At 49.1% G+C, this 10,960-nt stretch overlaps 1 protein-coding gene across 3 annotated transcripts in view; it reads right to left on the bottom strand.

The window, feature by feature from the left end:
* Window positions 1–1,034: 1,034 nt before the first annotated feature.
* Window positions 1,035–10,960, bottom strand: part of LOC308128023 (protein FAM107B-like) — a 14,696-nt gene continuing 4,770 nt past the window's right edge. For 2 of the 3 annotated variants that reach the window (XM_080493697.1, XM_080493698.1), the window contains 4 exons: window positions 8,017–8,089; window positions 6,056–6,236; window positions 2,146–2,299; window positions 1,042–1,575 (listed from right to left, as the gene is read on the bottom strand). In XM_080493697.1, the coding sequence (XP_080349823.1) occupies window positions 1,474–1,575; window positions 2,146–2,299; window positions 6,056–6,236; window positions 8,017–8,089 (510 nt within the window). In that variant the 3' untranslated portion in view covers window positions 1,042–1,473. Of the gene's footprint in view, window positions 1,576–2,145; window positions 2,300–6,055; window positions 6,237–8,016; window positions 8,090–10,960 lie in introns of all 3 variants that reach the window. The other variant, XM_080493696.1, reaches the window with a different exon arrangement.

Here is a 10,960-nt window from a genome sequence, read left to right on the forward strand (position 1 = left end):
ATGAATTGGTGAACCATGAGACTAGTAAACCATGAGAGAAGTAAACCATGAGACGGATGAATTGGTGAACCATGAGACTGATGAATTGGTGAACCATGAGACTGGTAAACCATGAGACTAGTGAATAGGTGAACCATGAGACTGGTGAACTGGTGAACCGTGAGACTAGTAAACCATGAGACTGGTGAATAGGTGAACCATGAGACTGGTGAACTGGTAAAACATGAGACTGGAAAACCATGAGAGTGATGAATTGATGAACCATGAGACTGGTAAACCCTGAGACTGGTGAATAGGTGAACCATGAGACTGATGAACTGGTGAACCATGAGACGAGTAAACCATGAGACTGGTGAACCATGGGACTGGTAAACTTTGAGACTGATGAATTGGTGAACCATGAGACTGGTGAACTGGTGAACCATGAGACTAATAAACCATGAGACTGGTGAACCATGAGACAGATGAATTGGTGAACTGGTGAACCATGAGACTAATAAACCATGAGACTGGTGAACCATGAGACAGATGAATTGGTGAACTGGTGAACCATGAGACTAATAAACCATGAGACTGGTGAACCATGAGACAGATGAATTGGTGAACTGGTGAACCATGAGACTAGTAAACCATGAGATGGATGAATTGGTGAACCATGAGACTGGTAAACCATGAGAGTGATGAACTGGTGAACCAGCAGGGTCATACAAGAGCATGAGCAAAGTTTTACACAAAGTTTGTGTCGATACCATGAAGATGTTTAGCTGTAGAACCTTTCAGAGCTGAGATGATCGTCATCACTTCAGCTTCATGTTCTATATGGCGAGGGAGGCTGGTCGCCCCCTAGAGGATGAGATGTTATGACAGTTTTTCGTGATGAGATGTTATGAAGACGCAGCGATCAATAAAATACTTGTTAAAGTCGTTAGTTTGGTTTCTCGATGGTTTGTTTGTTTGATATTTGTTGATGTTACAGTGGATGGATCAATACAGGTGATCAGTCGTCGTCACGTCATTTTCTATTGACGTCATTTCAACTTTGATCCAGAAGTTTTTAATGGCGCCGTGATTATTGAACAGGTAATCAATTAATCCTCAATTATCAATAAGTTACAAACAGTTATCAATCAATCAATCAATCAATCAATCAATCAATCAATCAATCAATCAATCAATCAATCAATCATTTAGCAGTTAATCGTCCATTAAACATTTGTTAGCACTCATGCTAGCTGCTGCTTTCATTTTCATTTCAATCATAAACTGCTGAGACATCGTGTTTGTCCATAGTGTCCACAGTTTCCATTGTGTCTACAGTGTCCATCGTGTCCACAGTGTGTATATAATGTGTCCACATAAGTCCAGTGTGTCCACAGTGTCCATGTTGTGTCCACAACTTCCATATTGTGTCCTCAGTTTGTCCCCCGGAGGACGAGGACAGCAGGTGTTTGTCCCATGGAAGACGAGGAGTCTTCACAGCGTCTCGCCTTTACAGATGGATGTCCGTCGTAGGCTCTCCTTCACCTTGATGAACTCTGGAGCTCCAACTTCCTGCTGCTGCTGCTGCTGCTCCAGCTGATGACAGACACAGAGACACAGGGACAGACACAGGGACACAGAGAGACAGAGCCAGGCACAGGGTCAGAGACAGACACAGGGACACAGAGAGACAGAGCCAGGCACAGGGTCAGAGACAGACACATAAACGCAGGGCCAGGCAAAGGGTCAGATACAGAGACAGGCACAGAGACATGGGGACACAGGTACAGATACAGAGACAGACACATAGACACAGGGCCAGGCACATGGTCAGATACAAAGACACGGGGACACAGGGACAGACACAGAGACGGACACAGATACACAGGGACAGACACAGACAAATAAATACACAGACAGGCATAGACAGGGACAGACATAGAAACAGAAAAGGAGACAGACACAGGGACATACAGACATATACAGAGACCGACACAGTGTTGTGTAGAAGTTGTGTGGTTATGTAGTTTTGTGGTTGTGTCGTAGTTGTGTGGTTGTGTAGTAATTGTGTGGTTGTGTAGTAATTGTGTGGTTGTGTAGTAATTGTGTGGTTGTGTAGTAATTGTGTGGTTGTGTAGTTGTGTGGTTGTGTAGTAATTGTGTTACCTCTTCCAGCTTGTCATGTCTCTTCTGTAACTCCGCCTCCAGAGGAGAGAGCTTCCTGTTGGCAGCGTCTTCCTCTTTTCTCTGACGAATCAACTGCTCTCGTTTCCTCGACTCTAAAACTCTCTGGAGCTCCGGCTTCATCTCCACACACTCCCTACACACACACACACACACACACACACACACACACACACACACACACACACACGGTCTGTTGTGTAGTTCTTTTTATTGTTGTACCCCTGGTCCTCACCCAGGTCTCCACTGGTCCTCACCCAGGTCTCCACTGGTCCTCACCCTGGTCTTCACTGGTCCTCACCCTGGTCCTCACCCAGGTCTCCACTGGTCCTCACCCAGGTCTTCACTGGTCCTCACCCTGGTCCTCACCCAGGTCTCCACTGGTCCTCACCCAGGTCTTCACTGGTCCTCACCCTGGTCCTCACCCAGGTCTCCACTGGTCCTCACCCAGGTCTTCACTGGTCCTCACCCTGGTCCTCACCCAGGTCTCCACTGGTCCTCACCCAGGTCTTCACTGGTCCTCACCCAGGTCCTCACCCAGGTCTCCACTGGTCCTCACCCAGGTCTCCACTGGTCCTCACCCAGGTCCTCACCCAGGTCCTCACCCCTGGTCCTCACCCAGGTCCTCACTCCTGATCCTCACCATCGTCCTCACCCAGGTCTCCACTGGTCCCGCCGCTCAGCATGTGCTTCAGGAGAAATCCAGAGTGGAGCCCCTGAGGCTCCACTCTGGATTGATGCTTCCTACCAGCAAGGCCTGGAGCGTTTCTGGTACCAGACTCTATTGGTTCCTCCTATCCTTTGGACTCCATCAGTAATAAGTCCATAACGCCTGGCCAGGCTCAGAACGAGGAGAGAGGACACTCCAGTGACATTCCAAACCACCGGCACAACACACTCCTTCTGATTGGCCAAGGAAACCGGACGGGGGTCACTTCCTGCGGTGGGACAGATGACAGATGCTGGACAGCCCCCAACTGGGGAGGAGCTGTCCCCCCACAGCTCGTCTGGCTGCGTGGAGCTCAGGGACCAACCATTGGACAACCGAGCTGAAAATCTGCACGGCAGAAAAGAAAGGAACAGGAAGGCTCCAGCTCTCCGCTCGCTGGAATGTCCAGACCATGTCCCTCGACCTCACAGATGATATCAGATCGGCAACGCCTGCAAGACCGCTTTCCTTGACAGGGAACTGTCAAGACCGGATGTGGACATGGCCTGCAGGAGACCCTGGACATGGGGACATGGCCTGCAGGAGACGCTGGACATGACCGGCAGGAGACCCTGGACATGGGGACATGGCCTGCAGGAGACGCTGGACATGACCTGAAGGAGACCCTGGACATGGTCTGCAGGAGACCCTGGACATGACCGGCAGGAGATCCTGGACATGGGGACATGACCTGCAGGAGACCCTGGACATGGGGACATGGCCTGCAGGAGACCCTCCATCAGATCCTCCTCCATCAGGCTGCAGCATATGCCCACCGTCCAGCGTCCTCACTGCTGACCACGCCCACCTCACAGCAGGCAGGGTGGTCAGCAGTGACCTTAGAAGTGTTTCTGTCTTTCTACTCGTCCTGGGATCAGTTTGGACGTTGTCCTGTCTTGGAGTTCTTTGCTTAGTTCAGCAGGTTTTGTTTGTTAGTTTGCTCGTGGTTCAGTCACATCTCCCCTCCTTTCCTTCTCCGTCCTCTTACTCATCCTCTTTGTAACAGTTCCACTATCTTGTTTGTTGGTTTGAATCCCGTACCGTGTCTCTGTCCACACCTGAGAGTGAAGAGCAGCACCTTGACCTGACCAGAGGCTCACTGGGTCCACAGAAGTAGACCCTCCACCCTCTATGTCCACCAGGCCTCCACCCTTCATGTCTACCAGGTCTCCACCCTGCATGTCTACCAGGCCTCCACCCTCCATGTCTACGGCAGTGAGACCTGTACAAGGTACTCCAGTCAGTTGAAGCTAAACACCTCCATCCTCCTGCCTCAGATGTCTCCTGCATATCAAGAGTCCCTCCTGGAGGACGGAAACCTGGTCCTTCCTCGAGGACTGGAACCTGGTCCCTCCTGGAGGACTGGAACCTGGTCCTTCCTGGAGGACTGGAACCTGGTCCCTCCTGGAGGACTGGAACCTGGTCCCTCCTGGAGGACTGGAACCTGGTCCCTCCTGGAGGACTGGAACCCGGTCCTTCCTGGAGGACGGAAACCTGGTCCTTCCTGGAGGACTGGAACCTGGTCCCTCCTGGAGGACGGAAACCTGGTCCTTCCTGGAGGACTGGAACCTGGTCCCTCCTGGAGGACTGGAACCTGGTCCTTCCTGGAGGACTGGAACCTCGTCCCTCCTGGAGGACTGGAACCTGGTCCTTCCTGGAGGACTGGAATCTGGTCCCTCCTGGAGGACCACAGCTCCGCTTTAGAGACGCTCAGCTGGTTGGTCAATGGAACCTGGTCGCTTGTTGTCTAGATGTGTGTAGTGTAGTACTGTAGGTGTGTAGTTGTAGGTGTGTACTGTATTTGTGTAGTTGTAGGTCTGTAGTTGTAGTTCTGTAGTGTAGTTGTAGGTAAGTAATGTAGTTGTGTAGTTGTTGTGTGGGTTTGTAGTGTAGCTGTGTAGTGTAGTCGTCTAGTGTAGTGTAGTTGTGTAGTTGTGAAGCTGTGTTGTGTAGTTGTGTAGTTGTGTAGCTGTGTTGTGTAGTTGTGTAGTTGTGTAGTGTAGTTGTGTAGCTGTGAAGCTGTGTTGTGTAGTTGTGTAGTTGTGTAGCTGTAGAGTGTAGCTGTGTAGTGTAGTCGTCTAGTGTAGTGTAGTTGTGTAGCTGTGAAGCTGTGTTGTGTAGTTGTGTAGCTGTGTTGTGTAGTTGTGTAGTGTAGTTGTGTAGCTGTGAAGCTGTGTTGTGTAGTTGTGTAGTTGTGTAGCTGTAGAGTGTAGCTGTGCTGTGTAGTTGTGTAGTTGTGTAGCTGTAGAGTGTAGCTGTGCTGTGTAGTTGTGTAGCTGTGAAGCTGTGTTGTGTAGTTGTGTAGCTGTAGAGTGTAGCTGTGCTGCGTAGTTGTGTAGCTGTGAAGCTGTGTTGTGTAGTTGTGTAGCCATGTAGTGTCGTTGTGTTTTGTACTGTAGTTGTGTAGTTGTGTAGTGTAGCTGTGTAGCTGTAGAGTGTAGCTGTGTTGTGTAGTTGTGTAGCTGTGTTGTGTAGTTGTGTAGCTGTGTAGCTGTGTTTTGTAGTTGTGTAGTGTAGTTGTGTAGCTGTGTGGCTGTGTTTTGTAGTTTTGTAGTTATGTAGTGTAGCTGTGTAGCTGTGTTGTGTAGTTGTGTAGAGTGTAGCTGTGTTGTGTAGTTGTGTAGTGTAGTTGTGTAGCTGTGTAGCTGTGTTTTGTAGTTGTGTAGTGTAGTTGTGTAGAGTGTAGCTGTGTTTTGTAGTTTTGTAGTTATGTAGTGTAGCTGTGTAGCTGTGTTGTGTAGAGTGTAGCTGTGTTGTGTAGTTGTGTAGTGTAGTTGTGTAGCTGTGTTGTGTAGTTGTGTAGTGTAGTTGTGTAGCTGTGTAGCTGTGTTTTGTAGTTTTGTAGTTATGTAGTGTAGCTGTGTAGCTGTGTTGTGTAGTTGTGTAGTGTAGTTGTGTAGCTGTGTTGTGTAGTTGTGTAGCTGTGTTGTGTAGTTGTGTAGTGTAGTTGTGTAGCTGTGTTTTGTAGTTTTGTAGTTATGTAGTGTAGCTGTGTAGCTGTGTTGTGTAGTTGTGTAGAGTGTAGCTGTGTTGTGTAGTTGTGTAGTGTAGTTGTGTAGCTGTGTTGTGTAGTTGTGTAGTGTAGTTGTGTAGCTGTGTTGTGTAGTTGTGTAGTGTAGTTGTGTAGCTGTGTTGTGTAGTTGTGTAGCTGTGTTGTGTAGTTGTGTAGTGTAGTTGTGTTACCGGCGGTTCAGCAGCTCGCGGTGTAGCTCCTGGTGGCTCCGGGACGACGTCACCGGGTTCACCAGCTTCCGGGGTTTGATGAGGTCGACATCTTCTGATTGGCTCCCAGGTTGAAGGGCGGAGCTACAGGCAGGGGGAGTCCTGCGGTGGACACTGTGGGGGCGGAGCTTCTGGACGTCTGCTGGACACAGAGAGGACGGAGTGAGGTCCAGACCAGAACCAGACAAGACCCAGATCAGAACCAGACCAGAACCACATCAGAATCAGACCAGAACCAGAACTAGACAAGAACCTGAGCAGAACCAGAACCAGACCAGAACCACGCCACAACTAGACCAGAACCAGAACCAGAACCAGAATCAGAATCAGAATCAGACAAGAAGCACACCCAAACCTCAGCAGAACCAGAACCAGATCCAGAACCAGACCAGGTGACATCATCATGGCAGGGGGAAACATTCAAGCAAGTAAAAACTGGAGGAGCCACAAGCTCACCTGCTCCTCCTGCAGGAGTCACACTGGAGCTCCAGGATGAGGAGCTGCTCCTCTTCCAATCCATCTGCTCCTTCTCCCCACTGCTCCTCCTCTGCTCCTCTTAACTGCTCCTCCCCACTGCTCCTCCTCTGCTCCTCTTAACTGCTCCTCCTCACTGCTCCTCCTGACTGCTCCTCCTCACTGCTCCTCTTAACTGCTCCTCCTCACTGCTCCTCCTCACTGCTCCTCTCTGCTCCTCCTCTGCTCCTCTTAACTGCTCCTCCTCACTGCTCCTCCTGACTGCTCCTCCTCACTGCTCCTCCTGACTGCTCCTCCTCACTGCTCCTCTCTGCTCCTCCTCTGCTCCTCTTAACTGCTCCTCCTCACTGCTCCTCCTGACTGCTCCTCCTCACTGCTCCTCACTGCTCCTCTTAACTGGTCCTCCTCACTGCTCCTCCTCACTGCTCCTCCTGACTGCTCCTCCTCACTGCTCCTCCTGACTGCTCCTCCTCACTGCTCCTCACTGCTCCTCACTGCTCCTCTCTGCTCCTCCTCTGCTCCTCTTAACTGCTCCTCCTCACTGCTCCTCCTGACTGCTCCTCCTCACTGCTCCTCTCTGCTCCTCCTCTGCTCCTCTTAACTGCTCCTCCTCACTGCTCCTCCTGACTGCTCCTCCTCACTGCTCCTCACTGCTCCTCTTAACTGCTCCTCCTCACTGCTCCTCCTCACTGCTCCTCCTGACTGCTCCTCCTCACTGCTCCTCCTGACTGCTCCTCCTCACTGCTCCTCACTGCTCCTCTCTGCTCCTCACTGCTCCTCCTCTGCTCCTCTTAACTGGTCCTCCTCACTGCTCCTCACTGCTCCTCCTCCTCACTCCTCCTCCTCCTCACTGCTCCTCCTCCTCACTCCTCCTCCTCCTCACTGCTCCTCCTCCTCCTCACTGCTCCTCTTTTCAGCTCAGTATAAAACAACACACAATGATCCGCCCCTCCTTCCTGGGTTTCCTGCACATTCAACTCTTAGACTTGTTTACCTCAGTCTGTCTTCAGTCTGTCTTCAGTCTATCTTCAGTCTGTCTTCAGTCTGTCTTCAGTCTGTCTTCAGTCTGTCTTCAGTCTATCTTCAGTCTGTCTTCAGTCTGTCTTCAGTCTGTCTTCAGTCTGTCTTCAATCTGTCTTCAGTCTGTCTTCAGTCTGTCCTCTCAGATTGTCTTCAGTCTGTCTTCAATCTGTCTTCAATCTGTCTTCAGTCTATCTTCAGCCTGTCCTCTCAGTTTGTCTTCAGTCTGTCCTCTCAGGTTTCAAACAGTTTGATTTAAAGCTTCTGAAATCCAGTTAAAACATGTAAGAATCTGACCTGTATCACACACACACACACACACACACACACACACACACACACACACACACACACACACACACACACACACACACACACACACACACACACACACACACACACACACACACAGTCTGCAACAGACTCACGTCTGATGCTTGGCTGTTTCCCAGTTTTCACACTCGGCTGCTTCTGAGGCTCCTGGTCGACGCTGTAGGACTTCTGGAACGAACAACGAGTCGTCAACTGTTAATGACTGTCAATGGTTATTAATTACAATGACTGTCAGGGACTGTAAACTCCGACTGTAAACTCCGACTGTAAACTCCGACTGTAAACTCCGACTGTAAACTCCAACTGTCAACTCCAACTGTCAACTACTACTACTACTACTGTCGATGATTGACAACCACTATCAACGACTCGTGTCTCTCTTCAGGTTCTTCATTTGGGCCGAGTGCGGTGCGTCTCTGTGGTCTCCCCAAGTCCATTGTGTCAAGGAGTGTTTCCACGTTCCACAGAGGAAGACTGAGAGGTGTCCTTGTTTGTCTTGTTGACTGTGTGTGTAGCGTCCCCGCCAGTCACGCTAAGCTAGGCAGGGTGACCTGGAGCAGGCGCTGTTTAGAGCACCTTTGCTAGCCCCTCCCTCGTGCCATGGAGGTGAGCAGCGGTCCTGAAGAGGTTCTGCTCAGTCGCACACACAGCTGCTCCTTTCAGTGGATAGTGAGCACCCACCCCGGGCCGCCTGTGTGCAGGGTGGTGGTGACGGTGTAGCCACACCTGTTGCTTCGCCGCTCGCCTGTCGCCACAGGACTTGTGGGGCGGGATGATGGATGATGGATGATGGATGATGGATGATGGATGATGGATGATGGATGATGGATGATGGATGATGGGTGACGGATGAAGGATGATGGATGATGGATGAAGGATGATGGATGATGGATGAAGGATGAAGGATGATGGATGACAGATGAAGGATGATGGATGAAGGATGAAGGATGATGGATGATGGATGATGGATGATGGATGATGGATGATGGATGAAGGATGATGGATGATGGATGATGGATGAAGGATGATGGATGACAGATGAAGGGTGAAGGATGATGGATGAAGGATGAAGGATGAAGGATGATGGATGATGGATGATGGATGACAGATGAAGGATGATGGATGAAGGATGATGGATGAAGGGTGATGGATGAAGGATGAAGGATGATGGATGAAGGATGATGGATGATGGATGATGGATGACGGATGAAGGATGATGGATGATGGATGAAGGATGAAGGATGAAGGATGATGGATGAAGGATGATGGATGAAGGATGATGGATGAAGGATGATGGATGATGGATGAAGGATGAAGGATGATGGATGAAGGATGATGGATGATGGATGATGGATGAAGGATGATGGATGAAGGATGAAGGATGATGGATGAAGGATGATGGATGATGGATGAAGGATGATGGATGATGGATGATGGATGATGGATGATGGGTGACGGATGAAGGATGATGGATGATGGATGATGGATGATGGATGACGGATGAAGGATGATGGATGATGGATGAAGGATGAAGGATGAAGGATGATGGATGAAGGATGATGGATGAAGGATGATGGATGAAGGATGATGGATGATGGATGAAGGATGAAGGATGATGGATGAAGGATGATGGATGATGGATGATGGATGAAGGATGATGGATGAAGGATGAAGGATGATGGATGAAGGATGATGGATGATGGATGAAGGATGATGGATGATGGATGAAGGATGAAGGATGAAGGATGATGGATGATGGATGAAGGATGAAGGATGATGGATGATGGATGAAGGATGAAGGATGAAGGATGATGGATGAAGGATGATGGATGACAGATGAAGGATGATGGATGAAGGATGATGGATGACAGATGAAGGATGACAGATGAAGGATGATGGATGACAGATGAAGGGTGAAGGATGATGGATGAAGGATGAAGGATGAAGGATGATGGATGAAGGATGAAGGATGATGGATGATGGATGAAGGATGAAGGATGAAGGATGATGGATGATGGATGAAGGATGATGGATGAAGGATGATGGATGATGGATGAAGGATGAAGGATGATGGATGAAGGATGATGGATGACAGATGAAGGATGATGGATGAAGGATGATGGATGACAGATGAAGGATGACAGATGAAGGATGATGGATGACAGATGAAGGGTGAAGGATGATGGATGAAGGATGAAGGATGAAGGATGATGGATGAAGGATGAAGGATGATGGATGATGGATGAAGGATGAAGGATGAAGGATGATGGATGATGGATGAAGGATGATGGATGAAGGATGATGGATGAAGGATGATGGATGATGGATGAAGGATGAAGGATGATGGATGAAGGATGAAGGATGATGGATGATGGATGAAGGATGAAGGATGAAGGATGATGGATGAAGGATGATGGATGACAGATGAAGGATGATGGATGAAGGATGATGGATGAAGGGTGAAGGATGATGGATGAAGGATGAAGGATGATGGATGAAGGATGATGGATGATGGATGATGGATGATGGATGAAGGATGATGGATGATGGATGAAGGATGATGGATGATGGATGACGGATGAAGGATGATGGATGATGGATGACGGATGAAGGATGATGGATGATGGATGAAGGATGATGGATGAAGGATGAAGGATGAAGGATGATGGATGATGGATGAAGGATGATGGATGAAGGATGAAGGATGATGGATGAAGGATGATGGATGAAGGATGATGGATGATGGATGAAGGATGATGGATGATGGATGAAGGATGAAGGATGAAGGATGATGGATGATGGATGAAGGATGAAGGATGATGGATGATGGATGAAGGATGAAGGATGAAGGATGATGGATGAAGGATGATGGATGACAGATGAAGGATGATGGATGAAGGATGATGGATGACAGATGAAGGATGACAGATGAAGGATGATGGATGACAGATGAAGGGTGAAGGATGATGGATGAAGGATGAAGGATGAAGGATGATGGATGAAGGATGAAGGATGATGGATGATGGATGAAGGATGAAG

The sequence above is a fragment of the Lipophrys pholis genome, assembly GCF_963383615.2.
Source record: "Lipophrys pholis genome assembly, contig: SCAFFOLD_53, whole genome shotgun sequence".
Lineage (NCBI taxonomy): Eukaryota > Metazoa > Chordata > Actinopteri > Blenniiformes > Blenniidae > Lipophrys > Lipophrys pholis.